The following is a 23,852-nucleotide window of genomic DNA, read 5'->3' as shown; positions in this document are numbered from 1 at the left end:
ACATTTTGATGAAATAATTTGAAGTGGAATAAATTAAGTATAAATTAAGTATTGAAATATTAACAATATTAAGGAAGTAGAGTGTCAACATATTCTAGTGTGGATTTAATATAGTAGTCTGTTTACTTTTTATTGTCTTCTTTCTTAAATTAAAGTGAATATGCATCAATTATTCTTTATAGATCCAATGTGAGGCTACATCTGTGCATTTTGATTCAGTGAAACTCAAATACTGTACCAAAATAATCAGCATTTCTGGCATTAATTGATCATTGATCACTTGATGATATGCTTCACAGCATAATATTTCCTGACTGCTGGACAAGTACCACGAACCACCAAAGCTAAATTCCAATGAGGTGATCACACAAACTCAACCCATCTCGATCAGCTGCTCTATCGAAGCATTGGATGAAGGTGCAGCACAATAAAAGCAGGGAATAATCAGAGGGATACCTTTCACTGGACCTCAACCATATACTTCTTATTGATCAATTCAACACCTTTTGGTGCCATCTGGCTCAATGTCAAAACATTTGCCTTTGCTTCAGTGGAGAGTGAAGCACAAAACTCTACATTGATACTTCAGTGCTATACTGAGAGAGTACCACCTTCCAGATAGAATGTTCAAGTAAAGTCCCACTTGTCTCTCTCAGGCAGTTGCAAAACATCCCACAGCATCCCACTTCAAAGAAAAAGAGGAGATTACCTGGTTATTATCACTTTACTGTTTGTGTATTTGCGCTGTTGGAAGTTGGGGACCCCTTTAAAACTGAATCGTTTCAGGGTTCCATAGAGTTGCTAGAATCAGGGAAGATCCCTGAGGACTGGGAGTTTGCTAAATGTGTATGGCAGAAGACAGAAAATTATAGGCCGGTTAGCCTAACCTCAGTCGTGGGCAAGATTTTGGAGTCCATTGTGAAGGATTTCTGAATACTTGGAAGTGTATAGTAAAATAGGCAAAATCAGCATGGTTTCATCAAGGGAAGTCATGCCTGACAAATCTGCTAGAATTCTTTGAGGAAGTAACAAATAGGTTAGACCAAGGAGAGTCAATGGAGGTTATCAAGAAGAGCTTTGACAAAGTGCCACACAGGAGGCTGCTGAGTCGGATAAGGGCCCATGGTGTTAGAGACAAGTTGCTCGCATGGATAGAAGCTTGGCTGTCTGGCAGAGAGCAAAGAGTGGGAATAAAAGGGTTTTTCTCAGGATGGTAGCTGGTGACAAATGGATGTTGTGCAACTTTTCATTCTGGACATTAATGATCTGGATGAAGGAATTGATGGTATTCCAGCTAAGTTTACAGATGATACAAAGATAGATAGAAGGATAGGTAGCGTTGAGGAGGCAGGGAGACTGCAGAAGGATTTTGACAGAATAGGAGAGTGGGCAAAGATGTGGCAGATGGAATATAATGAGGGAAAGTGTGAGGTAAGAATAGAAGCATGGATTATTTTCTAAAAGGGGAGAAAATTCAGAACTCTGAAGTGGAAAGTGGCTTGGGGGTTCTACTCCAGGATTCTCTCAAGGTAAACTTGCAGGTTAAGTCTGTAGTTAGGAAGGTAAATGCAGTGTTTTTCTTTTATTTTGAGAGGACTTGAATATAAAAGCAGAGATGTACTTCTCAGGATCTATAAGACTCTGGTCAGACCACATTAGGAGTGTTGTGCACAGTTTTGGGCTCCATATCTCCAGAAGGGTGTACTGGCCCTGGAGGTGGTTCAGAGGAGGCTTATGAAGATGGTCTCAGGAATGAAAAGCTTAACATATGAGGAATGGTTGAGGACTCTAGGTAAATACTCATTGGAATTTAGAAGGATAAAGGGGGATCTAATTGAAACTTACAGAATACTGATTGGCCTGAACAGAGTGGAGGTTCGGAAGATATTTCCATTGGTAGGAGAGACTAGGACCTGAGGGCACAGACTCAGAGTAAAGGGAAGGCCTTTTAGAATGCAGATAAGGAGAAACTTCTTTAGCCAGAGTGTGGTGAACCTATGAGATTCACTGCCAGAGAAGGCTGTGGAGGCCAGATCATTGAGTATATTTGAGATAGGTAGGTTCTTGATTATCAAGGCGATCAATGGTTCAGGGAGAAAAGGAGGGAATGGGGTTATCAGCCATGATTGAATGGCAGGGCAGACTTGATGGGTTAAATGGCCTAATTTCTGTTCCTATGTCATAGACTCATAGAGTCATAGAGATGTACACTGAAAATGTGTTGCTGGAACAGCGCAGCAGGTCAGGCAGCATCCAGGGAACAGGAGAATCGACGTTTCGGGCATAAGCTTTATGCCCGAAACATCGATTCTCCTGTTCCCTGGATGCTGCCTGACCTGCTGCACTGTTCCAGCAACATATTTTCAGCTCTGATCTCCAGCATCTGCAGACCTCACTTTCTCCTCATAGAGATGTACAGCATGGAAACAGACCCTTTGGTCCAACTTGTCCAAGCCGATCAGATATCCTCACCCAATCTAGTTCCACCTGCCAGCACCCTGCCCATATCCCTCCAAACCTTTCCCACTCATATATCCATCCAAATGCCTCTTAAATGTTGTAATTGTACCAGCCTCCACCACTTCCTCTGGCAGCTCAGTCCATACACGCACCACCCTCTGTGTGAAAAAGTTGCCCCGTAGGTCTCTTTTATATCTTTCCCCTCTCACCCTAAACCTATGTATGTCCTCTAGTTCTGGACTCCCCAACCTCAGGGAAAAAACTTTGCCTATTTACCCTATCCATGCCCCTCATAATTTTGTAAACCTCTATAAGGTCACCCTAATATTTAGTATTTCCTGTGCAGCATGTTACCTCATTTAGCAGTATGAACACGCCTTCTCCAAACATAAAACAAATCTCTAGCATATGAAAACAAAGAAAAGGTAATCAAAATTGCCAAAGTCATGATGTTCCATTGTACTGATGTCAAATATTTATCAGGTTTATGCTTTCTTATCATTAGTTTGTTGTTATGGAGATAATGATGTTTTGGTCTGAGAAGGAATGACAACTAAATTTCAAATAGAGGTGAGCAAAGGGACAACAGTCATGCTGAGGTCATGTATAACTGCCTAATGGTCATTGGCCAAGATGGTTCAGATGGGGATTGATGTAGCATAGATTGCCAGTCCCCAAAATAAGGTTTATCAATGGGATCAAGGAGTTCCCTGAAATCAATCAGAAGGAAGAACGAGGACTCTTACCATCGAAAACTACCATCATGAACAGTAAAATATCAAGGACAAACACTCAACCATTCCAAACCTATAGGGGTCTGTATTCCCACTCCTCTCTTCTACAGAATGGCTTTGGGATAAATCAAACATTCTCATCTGTCATGAGTCACATATTCCCCATCTTTTTCATTTCATTAAATAATGCATATATCTGAACTGCTGTTTCTTATCAAACTCAATAAACTAGCTTAAATTTTTGAGAGGATTTCTAGCTCAGATTGATGATAAGTCTGTACGTTAGCTTCAATTTCAGCAAGCTAATGTACAAAATTGCTACAGACGGTCAGGTGTGTATATTAGTAACTGCGATCAAGGACCTCCAAAACTAACATGTTTAAACAACAACTATTCTACAGAAACTTCACTGGCTACAAAACAAGTTTTGAGTTGGTATCTTCTTTTTCATGGTGTAGAATGTGTGGAATGGTTGTTGACACACAAACATCAGGGTAGGAAAGAGAGCGAGAAACAAGTGATTTTCATTTTCCCTCCTCCACCAAAAAAACTTTCCTTACCTGACGCATTTTTGTACCCCTCATAGATCCACTGTGGTCTATTACAAAAATGACGTTTTTAGGGATCCTGGGTAAATTAGCAGGTGCAAAATGATGCACAAAATATCCATTTACAATCTAAAGAATATAAAATATAAAATAAAATAATCAGAATAAAAAATCCTATGAAATTTCCATTTTAATTATAATGTTCAATTACCTGAACACTACCAGCAGACAGGTCTCTATTGACATCATATACTATGATGAAGTCTCCATTCAGAATTGTCTCATGACAATCAGGACATTTGCGTTGTTGTTCAAGAGTTGGTTTGAAAGAAATATGGCCCTGAATGAAACAGTGACCCAATGTTAATTTATATAGTTACTATTTTGTTTAACCTAACAAAATGTACATAGCCACTTACCCTTGTTGCAGTAAGTGTCTTTTTCACAAGTGAAGTCAGATTATTTTTTAAGAACTTTGCATCAACATTCAGAAAGGAAATGCCTTGTGGTTCAAAGATATGTACATCAATCTAGAAACAGCATATAAAAATGCAAGAATGTTTAGTTATCAAATCGGAAAATCAGAACAGCCACATCTAAAATATGTTAGTAATTACTGACTAGTAGTAGAAACGTACCTGGAATTCTTTGACAAACTGTTGGGGTTTTACTTTGATGTTCATCTCATATTTCCCCAAGTTACGTTTTAATAATTCTTCATATGTTAGTTCAAATGTGACTTTTTTGGTTGCTCCAATATTTACTGACACTTTAAACTTCTCCATTTTTCTGCCAGATGCTCTTCGTTTATTAGAAAACAAAAAGCTGCAGTTAAAATCTTGTACATGTAAGATGATGGATATTGTAAGGAGCAAGTTCTCATTAATTTGTTATGCCAATGTAAAGTTTATATGAAAAATGACAAGGGTGGCATAAAGATTGATGGTTTGTTAAATAGTGCCTTCAACAAATTCAGAATGTCTTAAAAAATGCATCTCAGTGACAAATTACTTTTGAATTGTAGTCACTGTTTTAATATATGGAAACGTGATAGCCAATTTGCGTACAAACAGGCCCAACAAATAGCAATGAAATAATTAGATAATCCATACAAAATGTTAATTGATAGAATTAACTCAGATGTAAAGAAGAAAATAATTTCAAGCATTACTTTAATGCATTTAAATTACTTGAGTTGATCAGAAACACATGGTTACTCCTTTGACCTATATGAAATATGAGCTCAATCATACCAATTATATCCATCATAAGAATTACATCATGAGGTATCAGTTAGTTATTTGAAGTTTCTCAATGAAAGGTTTGAATTTGAACTACAGCAAAAATTAATTATTTAATTTATGCATTATTGGTGCTACCTACAAGTTGACAAGTTTTTTTTCTCTACTCAGAGTGCTTTCATGACCCCCCCAACGTTGTCTCTTGCATGTCAGAATGTTAAACATTGGAGAGCAGGATGTGCTGTCACTAAATCGCTGAATGAGTGACTAAATGAATGCTTTCCCTTTATCAGAAATGGATTATGGTTCACAGCCCACTTTGCCAATTAGGTTTGCTCAAGTTACACCTTTAGATTGGATGGAATCTTTTCAGTTTATATAATATAAATTAGTTTTTCTGTGATGTTCCATTACTAGCAGGGAATTCCCAGATGCAGGTAACAAGCAAGAGCTGAAGCTTTCACAGAATAACTCCTTCTCAGCTGTATTCCTGTTGAGTGCTCAGAACAGTAGAATCACCATATCACACTGGCACATTTTGAAATTTTGAGCGAGCATAGATTTAAGATAACTTTAGCCAGTTGGGTTGAAAACTGGCTTGACCAGAGGTGATGACAAATGGACAATGGCTTATCTGTTTTGGATGGGATGATGAACACTGCTTACTGAAGTTTCATGTATTTATTCTCATTTCTTTGCTGTTATTACTGCCTTTCACTCATCAGATAGTAAAGGAAATAAACAATTGAAAAATCAAACTTATCATTGAAGCGAAATAAAATTACTCTCACTTCACAAGTCCTGCAGTCTGTCCCTGTGAAACTGCTTGTTGGTACTGGTGCTGAGCAACTTCTTTCTCTTTTACGGCTCCCACATAAGTCACTCCATCTAGAGTCCTGCAGAGAGAGAGAGAAAATACATGGACGGTATAACAGGAGCCTGACTGCTTAATTTTGTTTCATATATGCTCCACAAGTCTTCCACATTTTCTTTATTTTGGTAAAAAAACGCCTTCTTGTAAAACACAGTAAGATTTATAATTATTACATCACATTTGACATATCTTTTAATGGCCAGGACATGTGTTGATTAAATATTTATGCCTGTTTTGACTGGAGAGCCTGGATAGAGGTCAGGGGAAACTATTTTGCACCATTATTAATTAATATATTCAATTTGTATTCACATAGACATCTTGGAAAGCTTCTCTATCTTTGCTATAAGAACCAAAATGAACAGATTTAAATCAAATCCTTTCATTCCTTGTAAGCTGAACAAAAAGGACACACACATTTTTAGTATGTATCTAGGTCTGTACCAGACTTAAACACTGGTGTACACCTAGCAGTCTGAGTTTAAAATACCACTTCAACTTCAGATGGACATGGATGCAGAAAAATGAGCAAATGATTGTCTTGGAGACAGCAATAAGGATAACTCTTTCTCTGGGAGAAAAAGACAAGGAAAAGGATGTCAGACACTGGGTTGGAGAATCCTGAAGGCTGGGACTGAGATAAGGCATAAAGCAGACAGAAATCATAACCACAGAGAGACAGTCCCATGAACATTGAATTTTCAGTAGTCCTCATAGATTGCAAATCTACAGAAAAAAAAGAAAGATAGGAAAAAAATATATTGCAGATTGAAGTGAATTGAATCAACTGTTCTTTCCAGATGATCAAGTATTGATTCTGAATACTGAAATAAATGGAATTAATTAGAAACACAAAAAGAATTGGAATGTAGTACAAAGGGTTTGATGGTTTATGAACCATTCATTTGTAGTTCACCTCAAGCTATTTATTGTCTGCAATTTATACCCATTTATTGAAATTACTTGTAAATAGTCCAGTAATCTTTTGACTCTGAACTGAATGCTCCAAGCACATTGAATTCAGAGAATTGGAGTGTTTTATATATTTCCTGGAATTCCAAGTGGAAGTCTGGCTTGTGTCCAGTGTAATAAAGAGCTTAACTATAACCAACATGGACTGTGCCCAGTCGATTAATAACACATGGGTTTTGCATTTGGAAATCAACTTCCTAGCTTTGAACAAAGCCTGAATTGCATCAGGTATTGAGCAATTCATTTTCTCCTGTTTGTTCTGGAAGATTAATTTGGAAATCTAAACTTTGTTCTGCCCAGTTCCTAATTTAGTAAGAACATGCTCTCACTGTATTGGACATAGAATTTAAAGATTCATCCATCAGTTTTCATTAATAAACACATTTTAAAAAGTATTTCATGAAGACACAGAATTGCTTAAAATACATAAGTTGTAATGCATAAATATCAATATTTACTCCTCTAAATAACCCAAAACACATACAAACACACAACCAGTTACACAAGGAGCAGAGGAAGAAAATGATCTCTCTGTGCAGAGTTTCACTTTGGTCAATAACTTTAGTTCTTGAAGTAAAGAAAGATAGGTGCAGTATGTTCAGATGACTGTCAGTCTAGCATTCTGGCATGTGAAAACTGTTGTGACTAACGTAGGCAGATATCTCTGGCAGGCATAGCATGCTCAGGAAACACAATATTAAGATTCTTCCAGTTACTCTTCAAGAAGGCAATCAGATTTAACATTGAGTTCACTACAACGATGCCTTAAAACAGATGTCTCAAGCTAAGCAGTTCTTTCCTTCTAGTTGGCTTCCACAACTGGAATTCAAAATCATTGCCAAGTATGCAAAACACTGTTCAAACAGAATAGCCACAACACAAAGCCATAAAAAAAGTTAGTTATTTTGCATGAAGTAAGTTCAATTTAGCAGGACCAGAAATTGTCTGGAACCAGATGGTTTCCAAGAAATATCTTGTTAAAAGAAGTTCCAGTGTGACTCTTCATTGATCTGTTAAAAAAAATGTCTAGGTAACCCCACAACTCTGCAAACTGAAGTCCACAAAAATTATGAAAAATGAAACCATCATAACAAAACAGTGAGAAGACCCAGGGTATACAAAATCCTAAGATGTTCTGTCTTTCCCCACCCAAGTCTTTGTGACATCAACAGATGGGCGGACCTTGATGCGGACTCCAATATGAATCCTTTTGGAATCATTAACTTGTATAACATTTCAATCCAGCTTTTTTTCTTGTATTTAACATTTATACATTCATGTATATAATTTCATTTGCTGCTACTCCAATTTGTCCCAATACTTCCCAAATTCAGGCAGTCTGGGGATTTCACAATTCTTCTGGAAGACATCCTCTTTGGACTAGGAAGATTGATATATTTTTGACTTGAGGATTGTTGACTTTGATTCGGTTCTTGACTCTGCATGGTCTGTAAAGTTTCTGTACATGAAGGATCTTTTACACCTTGGATGTCCTTCACTGAGGTTGACATTCATGGTAAAACAGGTGGTCAGCCCATTGTCTTATATGGAGGATTTTTAATTTCCTGGATTTTGTTTGCAGTGGAACTTGCCTCATAACATTTTCTGGGGGTTATTTAAACTCATGAATTCCTGTCATGGAAGATGGTTGCTCTGTTGAAACAAATATTTTTTCTTTTGCAATATTCTGAATTTCTGTGCTACATAGTTTCATCTTGACTGTGTCCTAAATCTGTGGACATTGGTCATCACACTTCAATGTTGGCTCACATGGAATTGTATGCATTGTAAGACTTTTTAAACCCTGTAATTTAGCTATAGTGTATCTCTGTACTGCTATTGAGATATTACCCAAGCCTTTGTAGTTAAAATAAATGTTTCCCACTTTCTGTGGTCAAAATGCAGGGTTCCCACTTTCTGTGAGCAAAATAGAGGTTCTCCTTTCTGTAGACAAGGTTGATATTTCCTGCTTCATGGACAAAGTGGATGTTTTCCTATATTTCACAGCCCTATCAACAATGCCAGACTGTCCCATGACTTACCCAAACATAGCTTGGCGCCTATGACGTTAATACATTTATTCCACCTGAACCTTGGTTTAAGTTATGGATCTCCCATTTTTATCACAGCCTCAAAAGTCTTTCTATCATTTTCTTCAGTCAGTTTAGGATGTCAAATTGCCTATTTGTCACCTTATTTCTGGCTTTGTGTCATTCTCCAGCGTAGAAATGTCAGTTTCAATTCCTTCTAAGGTTCCTGTTTTCCCTTTCGTAGCCATGCCTCATGTTACCAGCTTGCTTCAACGCAATACTCATTGTAAGTGGTAAGTAAGCACTCCTTTTGAACTTCTGGCTCAGTCAACCCATTCTGCGCCATTAATTTAAAGTTTCCTCCCCTTTGCCCAACAGGGATTTTGGCCTATACTCATGGGGCTCTTTGGAGAAAGTGAGTACTGCAGATGCTGGAGATCAGAGTCAAGTTTAGAGTGGTGCTGGAAAGGCACAGCAGGTCAGGCAGGATCCAAGGACCAGGAAAATTGACGTTTCAGGCAAAAGCCCTTCATCAGAAATGAGGCTGGGAGCCTCGGGGGGGGGGGGGGGGCAGATAAATGGGAGGGAGTGGAGCTGGGGGAAGGTAGCTGAAAGTGCAATAGATGGATGGAGGTGGGAGTAATGGTTTTATGTCAGAGAGGAGGGTGGAGCGTATAGGTGGGAAGGAAGATGGACAGGTAGGACGAGTCATGAGGATGGTGCCGAGTTGGAAGGTTTGATCTGGGATAAGCTGGGGGGAAGGGAAATGAGGAAACTGGTGAAATCCACATTGATCCCGTGTGTTTGGAGGGTCCCAAGACAGAAGATGAGGCGTTCTTCCTCCAGGCGTCAGGTGGTTTGGGTTTGGCGATGGAGGAGGCCCAGCACCTGCATGTCCTTGGCAGTGGGAGGGGGAGTTAAAGTGTTCAACCATGGGGTGGTGAGATTGCATCATGCGTGTGTCCCAGAGATGCTCTCTGAAGCGTTTTGCAAGTAGGCGTTCTATCTCCCCAATGTAGAGGAGACCACATTGAGATTAATGGATACAATAAATGACAAGTGTGGAAGCGCAGTAAATCTCTGATGGGTGTGGAAGGCTCTTGGAGCCTTGGATGGAGGTGAGGGGGAAGGTAAGGTGGGTCTTTGCCTGTTTGATTCTTTGATGAATGTCTAATCAGTATTGCTCCTCCCAGGTCTATTAACTCATACTTCTGTGCTTGTTTCACCAGATTTGAAGTAAGAGGCCTTATGATGCTACCTACTCCCAGTATGAACACTGCCACAATCCTCTTCCCTTGACTATGACTAAAGCCTTACTTGAACAACAGTGGTAGAGGTAAACCAACAATGTTTCTTAACATGAAGTTGCTATTGTCTTCAACAAGATGGGGTGGCACGGAGGCTCAGTGGTTAGCACTGCTGCCTCACAACACCAAGAATCCAGGTTCGATTCCACCGTCAGGTAACTGTCTGTGTGGAGTTTGCACATTCTCCCACAGTCTGCATGGGTTTCCTCCCACAGTCCAAAGATGTGCAGGTTAGGTGGATTGGATGTGCTAAGTTGACCTTTAGTGTTCAGGGATGTATAGGTTAGGTGGAATATCCATGGGAAATATTGGGGGTGGGGGTGTGTGGCGTGTGGTGGATCTAGGTGGGATGCACTCAGTGTGAACTTGATGTGTTGAATGGCTTGCTTTCACTCTGTAGAGATTCTATGATTATTCTTGTGAGTGGACCAAATGACTATGATGAAGATGTAGTTTCTTACATGGTGAAAATCAGGTACAAGATACATTTGTAAGTTGCTACAAGTATGAGGAGACCTAAGAACCTAATTCTCACTTTCGAAGATTCTAAGTTGTTCACCCTTTTCCCATCCAAATCCTAATAACGTTCAGTTTGGGTGGAAGTTAAAGCAGTCTCCAACATTACCCTTCAGAATCATTACCATCTACATCAGTAGTTGGTTCCAATTTGCATACATGAATGAAGCCTTTCTGCCTGCTTTAGGCTGGTGCCTCAGTTGCTTGAAGATCCTTGCAGGTTAAGACTATAACGGACAAAAATAGGGCAAGGTCAAAGGAAGCAACTAACCTATCGTGTTTTAACTCCCAACCTGCCTTCTTTCTGTTGAAAAGTTAGATAAAAATGAACTTCTAAATAAGTATGGTATATTATGGATCAGTCCAGACCCCTCAAAACATTTTAAGAAGGTAGCCCAGACCCTAACTTTGCTATGTGATTTAAACAAGTGTACAGTGGCTATTCCAGGAGAGAATTAACTGGTCAGACTACTTAGTTTTAAACAAAAACAGAAGATATTTACAAGATAAGTGAATGAAACACAAAGAACAGAAAATAGAATACCAAAATAATTTATCATATCCGAACACAATAGGCTATCCCAATTTACTGTTTCTATTCCGAAATACTTGCAACATCAAAATAAAAACCCTTTGACACAAAAGCCAAAATATAACAAGGGCTTACAGGCGTGAGGTTAGAAGGAGAGAGGGTCCAGCCTGAGCTTGCCCTCAGCAGCTTTGCTTCACACAAACTGCTACTGAACTGAATCAAAAACTCAGCTGCTAGGACTGGCCACTCCTCTTTCATTATACAAGCTTTTTTTTAAGCTTGAAAGCCTTCTCTCTGAGGCAGTATCTGCTATTTGTAAACAAATGGATCCTAAAATCTATCCAAACTCTCAGACCTTTCAGAGTCTGTGCTGTTTACGACCTCACTGAAAAAAAATCAAGGACAATCTAACCTTGCCAGAATGAGCTGCCTCATCACAAGTAGGATCTGTGATGGTGTAAATAGAACAATGGATTGGTAGACCTATTCTTATTTCTTATTTTGTATTTTTCTATTACACAAATTTCTTACACTTCAATTGGCAAGTGATCTTGAACATAGTGTATTAAAACAGTAGAAAAGAACTAGATGTTGGGAGCTTCAGTAATGTTATGCTCTCCATCTACTGATTATACTGTTGTATAATATTCAGCTTTAAAGCTGTATTCTTCATTTATTAGTTTGCAGCACTGTAAACTGTAACAAAATGGCACAGCACAACAGAGGTTGACTACTTTTGCTTATTGTGCAATATTTGCACAATCTTCCATTAAACCCTAAGCTCCAAGGAAACAAAGAATGTACCCACATAGGATTTCTGCCCTTTTTTATATCTCTTCCTTTTGCTTGAGTTTTTCTTTAACAAGTTCAACAAGATGTTAGTTTAGTGTTCATGCTGTTTACACCCTTTAATGGCAACATTCTAAATCCATCAGCAAGGAATCAATATTGAATACAGACATTTTCAAACTACAGTCTCCACAAATTTACCAGGTTTATACAAGAAAATAATCAAAGATGCAAACAATTCATTTGTGCTAATTTGCTTAATACTTCAGCTGATACTCACATGCTGAAATTGGTAATGAAGGCTGTCTTGGGTAGGTCCATTTCAAAGAAAGCTTCCTTTGACTTATTTGCTCGATTCACTACCCGGCTGATTACCATGTTGTGAGCAAATCGAGAAGTAACTTTGGAATCAATCTTCATATTATAGATTTCAAGATCCCTTCCCTGAAAAAGTATAATTTTTCATGGAAAAGCAATTGATGAAAGAGACTAATATTATTAGAAAATCTGTCTTAAATTAGCACTGTAAGCTGCACTACTGGGATATTAGTGATTAAAAAGTGTCTTGTCCAAACTTTCATGCTCTTTTCACAGCAGAGAGCGGCGCGAGCTGGGCGGAAGTGGAGCGCAGAGCTAGTCGGGAAGGTAAGTGATTGATATTTAAGAACTTACCTCGATGCCAACGGTCTTTTCACAGCAGAGAACGGCGCGAGCTGGGCGGAAGTGAAGTTGGAGCGCAGAGCTAGTCGGGAAGGTAAGTGATTGATATTTAAGAACTTACCTCGACCCCCCATCCTCCTCCTCTAACCTAACTTTAAAGTCCACAGGTAAGCTACTCAGTGTTCTTGTTTTGGAGACGAAGTATAGAGTAATGGCAGCGCAGGCAGTGGAATGTTCCTCCTGCAGGATGTTTGAGGTAGGGATGACCACCGATACTCCTGCCGACTTCATCTGCAGGAAATGCAGTCAGATCCGGCTCCTCACAGAACGAGTTAGGGAACTGGAACTGGAGTTGGATGAACTGAGGATTATTCGAGAGGCTGAGAGGGTGATAGATAGAAGCGACAGGGACATGGTTACGCCAGAGAACAGAGGTAGCTGGGTAACAGTTAGAGGTGGGAAGGGGAGGAAGCAGGCAGTGCAGGGATCCCCTGTGGTCGTTCCCCTCAACAATAAGTATACCGCTTTGGATACTGTTGGGGGGGACGGCCTAGCAGGGATAAGCTACAGTGACCGGGTCTCTGGTTCGAGGTCCGGCTCTGAGGCTCAGAAGGGAAAGGGGGAGAGGAGGAGAGCGCTAGTTACAGGAGACTCTTTAGTTAGAGGGACGGACAGGCGGTTCTGTGGACATGGGCGAGACTCTCGGATGGTTTGATGCCTCCCGGGTGCCAGGGTCCGAGATGTCTCAGACCGTGTCTTCAGAATCCTTAAGGAGGAGGGTGTGCAGCCAGAAGTCATGGTGCACATTGGCACCAACGACATAGGTAGGAAGAGGGGTGGGGAGGTCATTCAGGAGCTCAGGGAGTTAGGCTGGAAGCTAAAAGCTAGGACGGACAGAGTCGCCATCTCTGGGTTGTTGCCGGTGCCACGTGACAGTGAGGCAAGGAATAGGGAGAGAGTGCAGTTGAACACGTGGCTGCAAGGATGGTATAGGAGGGAGGGCTTCAGGTATTTGGACAATTGGACTGCATTCTGGGGAAGATGGGACCTGTACAAGCAGGACGGGTTGCACCTGAACCAGAAGGGCACCAATATCCTGGGAGGTAAGTTTGCTAGCACTCTTCAGGGGGGTTTAAACTAATTTGGCAAGGGGATGGGACCGGACTTGCAGACCAGCAAGTAGGTTAGCTGTTTGTCAGGATGTCCAAGAATGTAGGGAGGCTGTGGAGAAGGTAGCACTGACAGGGAGTACTTGCGGACACAGAGATGGGCTCAAGTGTATATACTTCAATGCAAGGAGTATCAGAAATAAGGTCGGTGAACTTAAGGCGTGGATCGGTACCTGGGACTACGATGTTGTGGCCATCACGGAAACGTGGATAGAAGAGGGACAGGAATGGTTGTTAGAGGTTCCTGGTTACAGATGTTTCAGTAAGATTAGGGAGGGTGGTAAAAAAGGAGGAGGGGTGGCGTTGCTAATTAGAAATGGTATAAAGGCTGCAGAAAGGCAGTTCGAGAGGGATCTGCCTTTGGAGGTAGTATGGGCTGAAGTCAGAAATAGGAAAGGTACAGCCACCTTGTTGGGTGTTTACTATAGGCCCCCCCAATAGCAGCAGAGATGTGGAGAAACAGATTGGGAAACAGATTTTGGAAAGGTGCAGAAGCCACAGGGTAGTACTCATGGGTGATTTCAACTTCCCAAACATTGATTGGAAGCTCTTTAGATCAAGTAGATTGGATGGGGCGGTGTTTGTGCAGTGTGTACAGGAAGCCTTTCTAACTCAGTATGTAGATTGCCCGACCAGAGGGGAGGCCATATTGGATTTGGTACTTGGTAACGAACTGGGACAAGTGATGGGTTTGTTAGTGGGTGAACATTTTGGTGATGGTGACCACAATTCTGTGACATTCACCTTGGTTATAGAGAGAGATAGGTGCGTGCAACAGGGTAGGTTTTACAATTGGGGGAAGGCTAAATACGATGCTGTAAGACAGGATCTGAGGAGCATAAGTTGGGAGCATAGGCTGTCAGGGAAGGATGTCGTGGAAATGTGAAACTTTTTCAAGGAACAGATACGATGTGTCCTTGATATGTATGTGCTGTCAGGCAGGAAAGAGATGGTCGTGTGAGGGAACCTTGGTTGACGAGGGAGGTTGAATGTCTTGTAAAGAGGAAGAAGGAGGCTTACATAAGGTTGAGGAAACAGGGTTCAGACAGAGCATTGGAGGGATACAGGATTGCCAGAAGGGAGCTGAAGAAAGGGATTAGGAGAGCTAAGTGAGGGCATGAAAAATCTTTGGCGGATAGGATCAAGGATAACCCCAAGGCATTTTATGCGTATGTGAGAAACATGAGAATGACGAGAACGAGGGTAGGTCCGATCAAGGACAGTAGTGGGAGACTGTGTATTGAATCAGAAGAGATATGTGAGGTCTTGAATGAGTACGTTTCTTCAGTATTTACAAACGAGAGGGACCGTATTGTTGAAGAGGAGAGTGTGAAACGGACTGGTAAGCTAGAGGAGATACTTGTTAGGAAGGAAGATGTGTTGGACATTTTGAATAACTTGAGGATAGACAAGTCCCCCGGGCCTGACTGGATATATCCTAGGATTATGTGGGAAGCAAGAGAGGAAATTGCAGAGCCGTTGGCAATGATCTTTTCATCTTCACTGTCAACAGTGATGGTACCAGGGGACTGGAGAGTGGCGAATGTTGTGCCCCTGTTCAAAAAAGGGAATAGGGATAACCCCGGAAATTACAGGCCAGTTAGTTTTACTTCGGTGGTAGGCAAAGTAATGGAAAGGGTACTGAGGGATAGGATTTATGAGTATCTGGAAAGACACTGCTTGATTAGGGACAGTCAGCACGGATTTGTGAAGGGTAGGTCTTGCCTTACAAGTCTTATTGAATTCTTTGAGGAGGTGACCAAGCATGTGGATGAGGGTAGAGCAGTGGAAGTAGTATACATGGATTTTAGTAAGGCATTTGATAAGGTTCCCCATGGTAGGCTTATGTGGAAAGTCAGGAGGCATGGGATAGAGGGAAATTTGGCCAATTGGATAGAAAACTGGCTAACCGGTCGAAGTCAGAGAGTGGTGGTAGATGGTAAATATTCAGCCTGGAGCCTAGTTACAAGTGGAGTTCCGCAGGGATCAGTTCTGGGTCCTCTGCTGTTTGTAATTTTTATTAATGACTTGGAAGAGGGAGTCGAAGGGTGGGTCAGTAAATTTGCAGATGATACGAAGATTGGTGGAGTTATGGATAGTGAGGAGGGCTGTTGTTGGCTGCAAAGGGACTTAGATATGATGCAGAGCTGGGCTGAGGAGTGGCAGATGGAGTTCAACCCTGCCAAGTGTGAGGTTGTCCATTTTGGAAGGACAAATAAGAATGCGGAATACAGGGTTAACGGTAGGGTTCTTAGTAAAGTGGAGGAGCAGAGGGATCTTGGGGTCTATGTTCATAGATCTTTGAAAGTTGTCACTCAGGTGGATAGAGCTTGTAAGAAGGCATATGGTGTATTAGAGTTCATTAGCAGAGGGATTGAATTCAAGGGTCGTGAAGTGATGTTACAGCTGTACAGGACTTTGGTTAGGCCACATTTGGAGTACTGTGTGCAGTTCTGGTCACCTCACTTTAGGAAAGATGTGGAAGCTTTGGAGAGGGTGCAGAGAAGATTTACCAGGATGTTGCCTGGAATGGAGAATAGGTCGTACGAGGATAGGTTGAGCGTGCTAGGCCTTTTCTCATTGGAACGGAGAAGGATGAGGGGTGACTTGATAGAGGTGTATAAGATGATCAGGGGAATAGATAGAGTAGACAATCAGAAACTTTTTCCCCGGGTACAACAGAGTGTTACAAGGGGACATAAATTTAAGGTGAAGGGTGGAAGGTATAGGGGAGATGTCAGGGGTAGGTTCTTTACCCAGAGAGTGGTGGGGACATGGAATGCGCTGCCTGTGGGAGTGGCAGAGTCAGAATCATTGGCGAACTTTAAGTGGCAATTGGATAGGTACATGGATGGGTGCTTAAGCTCGGACAAATGTTCGGCACAACATCGTGGGCCGAAGGGCCTGTTCTGTGCTGTATTGTTCTATGTTCTATGTTCTATGTTCTATAAGACTGACAAGAAAAAAACTGACTCATAACACCAAAATGTTTATCTACAAGACCTGTATCTTCAACACATCGCTGTACAGAAACAATGTATAGACAATTTGTAGCTACCAAGAACAAAGACTCAATCACTTCCATTTCTGGTGCCTCTGAAATATCATTGACAGCACATGTCACCAATAAAACAGTCCTTGCCAATATGTTAGCATTAATTAATGTGCTTTTTTGGGTCAAACTTCACTGCCAGCATGACACGACCTTAGTGCTTTCCTGTATGATAGCCCACGTAATATATACCACAAAGTCTGAGCTTTTGTTAAGAGATTTTTTATGTTTATTAACAACACTAACAATTTACAGTGCTATAAGATAGATAACATATGCACATAGTTTAGGTTCTATGTTTGCTGATGTTGCAGCCTCATAACACGACAGCAGCAACACTCACATCCCTGACTAATTACAAACTGTACTGACTTCAATGTTCTGTACAATGAGGGTGAGGTGAAATTCTTTATACTAGAAGATCACTGTTGCCTTAAAGATAAACACTCTGTCTGGTTTGGAAATTATGCAGTAACGTAATATTAATCAAGCAAGACATCACTGGCTTGGACACACATACAGGATGGAAAATTGTCACATCTTCAAAAATATTCTTTTTGGTGAAGAATCCCATGACAAGAGGTCAGCAGTCCACCCAAAGCAAGGGTGCAGGCTTGAAAGTCCTCCATATCAATCACAACAAATGGGAAACTCCAGCTGATGATTAATACAAATGGTGTCACCCAGTTGTGAGTAGGAGAATGCAAACATGATGACATGTAGTTTCAGAAGCTTAAGAAGACTTTATTTTTCAGAATTCTATAGGGGATTTTGTTAAACTTTGAGAGGATGCAGAAAAGATTTAAAACAATGTGGCTTTGACCGAAGGGTTTGAGTTACAGAGAGAAAGGCTTAAATTAGCCTGGGGCTTCTTACCTGGAGCTGAGAGGTTATCTTATTGAGATAAATCTCTACAAAACATTAAGGGCAGAGATAAAGTGAATCCCCAAGGTCTTTTCCCTCAGGTAGGGGGAGTCCAAAATGAGAGGGTATAGGTTTAAGGTGAAAGGAGACAGTTTTAAAAAGGACCTGAGTGGTAACTGTTTCATGCAAAGGTTGGTGCGTATATGGTAAAAACAATGACTGCAGATGCTGGAAACCAGAGTCTAGATTAGAGGTGCTGTAAAAGCACAGCAGTTCAGGCAGCATCCGAGGAGCAGTAAAATCGACGTTTCGGGCAAAAGCCCTTCATCAGGAATACAGCTGCGTATATGGTGCATATATGAAACAAGTTGCCACAGGAGGCAGTACAATTACACATTTAAAAGACATCTGGATGGGTATATGAATAGGAAGGGTTTTGAGAGATATGGGCCAAGTGCTGGTAAATGGGACTAGGTTAGATTGGGATGTCTGGTTGGTGCTGATGAGTTGCACTGAAGGCTCTGTTTCTGTGCTGTATGATTCTGTGACGCTCTAATTATTTTCTTAATCATCAAAAGGAGTGCAGAGGATGATCTTATCTAATTTCACCAAAGTTCTGAGTTTTCATTCCTCATCATCTCATGCAGATGGAAAAATGCCAACCAACAACCAAGGTTTTTGCTATAAATGATCATAGTGTGCAAATAATATAATCTGAAATGTATTTTACAGAATCTAAACACTTAAAACAAAATCAAACTATTATTGAGAGAAAAAAGACAATTTACGAGAACTGACAAAAGTCTCAACACATTTAAAACAAATACCAATTTCTAAGGACCATGTCATTTTATTTTTGGGTCTTTAAAGTAACTGCAGAATGCAAGGATAAAAAAAACTTTTTAAAATTGGGATATCCCAGGATGTCATAATGTCACAGCAAAGAATTTCATAGTGATTGTGAACTCTATTTTTATGGCTGTGGGATCCTACAATCTGCAGACCACCAGGAGCTAAGATTGGTTCTCAGTCAACTAAGCAGGTTAGAACTGGAAACGAGTTACAAAGACACAGATGTGCAGAGAGAGAAATATATAGAAGGATGCGCTGTTGTTCTCCCAGCTATAATTTAGTTAATTAAAATTAATAAGATTAATACTTAAAAGATACCTGGTCTATGTTTGCTGTCAACCCTGGTCTGAAAGATACATAGCCGGGGTATTGTGCATAGTGAAAAAAATGTAACTGAAATAAATAGTATGAAATAAATAGAAACCAAACCTGCCTTTTTGCCATTCTCCTTGGTGCTTCTTTTCTGTTGCCAACCAAGAAAAAAAATGAAAAAATGTTATAAACTGCATTTGCAATACCAAAAGTACACAAATATTGTAACATCAGGAATAAAATTAAACTGCAAATGTAATTTTGTGAATCATCAGTTGCACCATATGAATCCACGGAGGCTCATGTCCCATGGCAGTCTCAGAATATATTATCATTTAATAAACTGGACAATGTACTGTTAGTAATAATAAATTGGATACTTGAAACTAATAATAAAATACCTCTCTATATCTCAGGTTGCAACTGCTTTTTATTTTTGATCAAAACCTGAATTTTCAATTTTATTGAAATACTGTCCAAAGCAACTGATAAAAATTAAAAATGATACATTCTATCTAATATAATTGATTAAAACATTATTGAAATAAAGATACCATAATAAGTAACGTTCTGGTGCAAAGACTGTCTGCTGTTGGTGGCTGCATTGACAACTGTTGTCAATCAAGAATGAAGCAAAATAAAGAATCACACAGGATTGAAGATGTATGTACTATTAAGGCAAATTGGATGTCAGATGGTGATTGAAGTCAAACCTGAGAGTTCAATGATGATTGATTGCCCTTGGTTTATTTTCACACAGGATTTTATTTGCAAAGGTTACCTAGATTGGTACACTGATTTGCATTTTTCAAAATCAATCATAGATTTGTGATTTGCAAATCCCAACTGATCGGGACAATGACTCAGATGAAAGAAGCTCAGACATGAAGCATAATCAATAGTTAATACTTTCGTGTCTTAATTGAAATAATTTTTCCAGTTATTAAATTAAGCTTAATAAGTTTACATGTACAAATTAGCTAAATATACCTTCAGTATTCTTCCTGGCAGCTTCAGAACATTTGACAAATAGTTTGTATCATCTCTCTGCTCAAAACAAAAGTAAAATATCTAAACGTCAAGTCAATGAATTTAAGAATAAAGTTATTTTAACTATTTGGTGCTTTAAATAACACATTACCTGATGATGCTCTGATTCTGTTATTATGTAATCAGCAGATAATAATGCTGGAATAGTAATTACTAAAATATAGGACAGTACCGACTTCATTTTGCACAAATGCTCTGGTTGGAGCTATCGGGGTCGAGGTCTGATTCTGAGTTCTGTTAATGAGCAACAGTGATATTGACCCTACTCCCACAATTACTGAAAAGTGTTGACCCAACAAAGGTTACAATGTAAACAGCAATGCAATTTAAAGTAAACAACAATGTTTTTGGACAAATTGTGAAATCTGGACAGTCAGGTCCAAAGAATATTCTGTATATGAAGCTCAATATTGATTTTTTTAAAAGTTGTTTCAGGTGACTGATTGGCACTGGCACTAATTGTTATTCATCCACAACTGCAATTGAGAATTAATTTAACTGACAACTTAATTATTTTAATCCACACCCAGGCCTCTGCCAGTTTCCCAATGTAGGTAAAACATTTTAGGAACAGAATGTTGAGTGGATATTCTGACAATTTTCTGTATGAAGATTGAAAGAATACCTCTGTTCAACTCAGTATTTTCATACTTATTAGAAACATAGCTTGCTGATCTCGATGAAATGAATGATAAAGCCCACGTATCCTCATGTAGAGGCTGGTAGACCTCAGCTCGGTGCAACTAGACTGAGGCCCTTTCCAACGCCAGCAAACAAAAATCTTGACAAAACTCTGTCTCTTGCTCCATCTCTGTCCATTAATTTGCCTTTTAAAATAGGATCCGTCCTTGTGGACTGTGCACATTGTTGACATGTTTCAGAAATGTACTACACAGGCCACTTGACACAAAGACAGTCTGAGATTGTAAGTATAGTGGTGATAGAACATAGAACAAAGAAAAGTACAGCACAGAACAGGCCCTTTGGCCCACGATGTTGTGCCAAGGTTTAATCCAATGTAGAATATAATAACTTAACCTAAGCACCCCTCAACTCACTGCTATCCATGTGCATGTCCAGCAGTCACTTAAATATCCCCAATGACTCTGCTTCCACCACCACAGCTGGCAACGCATTCCATGCATTCACAACTTTCTCCATAAAGAATCTAATTCTGACATCTCCTCTATACCTTTCTCTTAATACCTTAAAACTATGACCCCTCGTACCATCAATCCTGCCCTGGGGAAAAGTCTCTGGCTATTCCACTCATTATCTTGTATACCTCGATCAGGGCTCCTCTCTTCCTCCTTCGCTCTAGAGAGAAAAGTCCGAGCTTATTCAACCTTTCTTCATAAGGCAAGCACTCCAGTCCAGGCAGCATCCTAGTAAACCTTCTTTGCACCCTCTCCAAAGTCTTTGTATCTTTATTCTAAGTGTGGTCTCACCAGGGACTTGTAGAGCTGTAGCAAAACTTCACAGCTCTTAAACTCGATCTCCCTGTTAATGAAAGCCAAAACACCATCTGCTTTCTTAACAACTCTATCCACTTGGGTGGAAACTTTGAGGGATCTATGTACATGCACATCCAGATCCCTCTGTTCCTCCAAGAATCCTGTCTTTAATCTTATATTCAGCATTCGAGTTCGACCTTCCCAAATGCATCACTTCGCATTTATCCAGATTGAACTCCATTTGCCATTTCTTAGCCCAGCTCTGCATCCTGTCTATGTCACGCTGCAGCCTACAGTAGCCCTCTATACTATCAACAGCATTCCAACCTTTGTGTCATCTGCAGATTTACTAACCCACGCCTCAACCTCCTCATCCAAGTCATTTATAAAAACTACAAAGAGCAGAGGCCCAAGAACAGAGCCCTGTGGAACCCCACTCAACACTGACCTCCAGGCACAATACTTTCCATCTACAACCATTCTCTGCCTTCTGTCAGCCAACCAATCCTGAATCCAGATAGCCAAGTCTCCCTGTATCCCATACTTCCTGACTTTATGAATGAGCCTACCATGGGGAACCTTATCAAATGCCTTGCTGAAGTCCATACACACCACATCCACTGCTCGACCTTCGTCGACCTGTCTTGTCACCTCCTCAAAGAACTCAACAAGATTTGTGAGGCATGACCTGCCCCTCACAAAGCCATGCTGACTGCCTCACCATGCTTTGTCAAATAATTATAAATCTGATCCCTCAGAATTCTTTCCAAAACTTTGCTGACCACAGACGTAAGACTGACTGGTGTGTAATTGCCAGGGATTTCCCTATTACCCTTCTTGAAAAGAGGAACAACATTCGCCTCCCTTCAATCCTCCAGTATGATTCCTGTGGAGAGTGAGGAAGTAAATATCCTCGCCAGCAGCTTAGCAACCTCCTTTCTCGCTTCCCAGAGCAGCCTAGGATAAATCTGGTCTGGCCCTGGGGACTTATCAATCTTAATGTTTTCCAAATTTCCAGCACATCAACTTCATCAATCTTGATCTGGTCAAGAATGTATCCCAGCTCCTCAAAGTTTTCATTCACAACAAGGTCCCTTTCCTTGGTGAAAACTGAAGCAAAAATCTCATTTAGGGTTTTGCCTATCTGCTCAGACTCCATGCGAAAGTTCCCTCTGCTATCCCTGATCGGCCTTACCTTCTCCCTAATCATTCTCTTATTCCTCACGTATGAATAAAATGAAAACTTCTCCCCCCATCCCAATGATCACATTACCCAAGGAAGGTAGCATTGCATACATTATAATGGTTGGACATTTGCTAGTCTAAGATGTGAAGTGAGCAGCTCCTGGATCACAAAACTTTCGAAGGGGATTCCAAATTGTGAGACTAGGGTGAATCTTTGCAGCTCACCCAACATTAATTGTGCTTTGTAACCAATACTAGGATTAATTTGCAATGTTCAATGAGATGGTCAAGATTGTTTATGACCAAACATTTTAGCTGACACAGTACATCAGTGCATATGGTTCACATGCAGAATTATGTGATAACAGGTATCACTGCTTGGCTCCCCATTTTAATCCCTGAGCCCCAGGCATAAACTTGTGTGAATGTTTGTTTAATGCTATTGCCTTTGAAGGGCCTCACATGTACAACCTGCTCATCAAAGAGAGAATATAAACTATTTTGCCCACTCTGGAGTGAGTTGCATGATCAGCCCCTCAGTTTCAGTGACTGTTAAATCTTCATGTTCTTTTCTGATTTTTCCTTCCTGTCTACCCCATCAGCTTTGGTCCCATCCAACTCTTTTACTTAACTGCTTGGCTCCCCATTTTAATCCCTGAGCCTCAGGCATAAACTTGTGTCATGCTAAGTATAATTCTGGTTTCCAGCATCTGCAGTCATTGTTTTTACCAAGTATAATTATGCACTGACTCCTATTGAAGCCAGGGTGGTGATACCCAATGATGATCTCCCTGCATTCCACCTGCCAATAGTAATTCTTGCTCTATGTCTCCCACCCTCATGTATTGATTTGCCCTCTTCACAATTATTATTGCCTGTGCATCTTAGTATGCTGTCTCCAATAATCACAACTGAATTCTGAAATATCCCACCACCAGAGTGATGTCTGATACTCCCATTTACTTTCAATGGTCAGACCACTTGACAGATCCAACCCCTGACCAACTTAGAAAGATAGACCTAACTGATGAGTAACTAAACCCCTGATTCATCTCTGTGCATCTCTCTGACTGACTTACTACTACTCCTGAGGCTGGTTGAATTGAATCTGTAGGACTGACCATGGCCCACTCCCCCAACTATAATGATATGGATCCTCCGATTGCCCCACTGACTGAACATGCCTAAAGAGCTGAACAGACATCATATGATGCTCATGACTTTCTGCATTGGAATCTCACAGATTGCAGT

General features: G+C 40.4%; 1 protein-coding gene across 4 annotated transcripts in view; it reads right to left on the bottom strand.

Moving 5' to 3' along the window:
- The window catches only part of LOC122558909 (inter-alpha-trypsin inhibitor heavy chain H3-like), a 105,565-nt gene extending 85,359 nt beyond the window's left edge, over positions 1-20,206 (bottom strand). For 3 of the 4 annotated variants that reach the window (XM_087994179.1, XM_087994180.1, XM_087994181.1), the window contains exons 1-9: positions 20,054-20,206; positions 19,903-19,959; positions 19,034-19,063; positions 12,284-12,447; positions 5,775-5,879; positions 4,381-4,543; positions 4,162-4,272; positions 3,954-4,082; positions 3,755-3,871 (exon numbers count right to left, since the gene is read on the bottom strand). In XM_087994179.1, coding sequence (XP_087850305.1) covers positions 3,755-3,871; positions 3,954-4,082; positions 4,162-4,272; positions 4,381-4,543; positions 5,775-5,879; positions 12,284-12,447; positions 19,034-19,063; positions 19,903-19,959; positions 20,054-20,143 — 966 coding nt within the window. In that variant the 5' untranslated portion in view covers positions 20,144-20,206. The remainder of the gene's footprint in view (positions 1-3,754; positions 3,872-3,953; positions 4,083-4,161; positions 4,273-4,380; positions 4,544-5,774; positions 5,880-12,283; positions 12,448-19,033; positions 19,064-19,902; positions 19,960-20,053) is intronic. The other variant, XM_087994182.1, reaches the window with a different exon arrangement.
- Positions 20,207-23,852: the final 3,646 nt, after the last annotated feature.

The sequence above is a fragment of the Chiloscyllium plagiosum genome, unplaced genomic scaffold (genome assembly GCF_037043375.1).
Source record: "Chiloscyllium plagiosum isolate Xiang-an unplaced genomic scaffold, Cpla_swu_hap1 HiC_scaffold_14, whole genome shotgun sequence".
Classification (NCBI taxonomy): domain Eukaryota; kingdom Metazoa; phylum Chordata; class Chondrichthyes; order Orectolobiformes; family Hemiscylliidae; genus Chiloscyllium; species Chiloscyllium plagiosum.
This window is presented reverse-complemented; position numbering and strand designations above follow the sequence as displayed.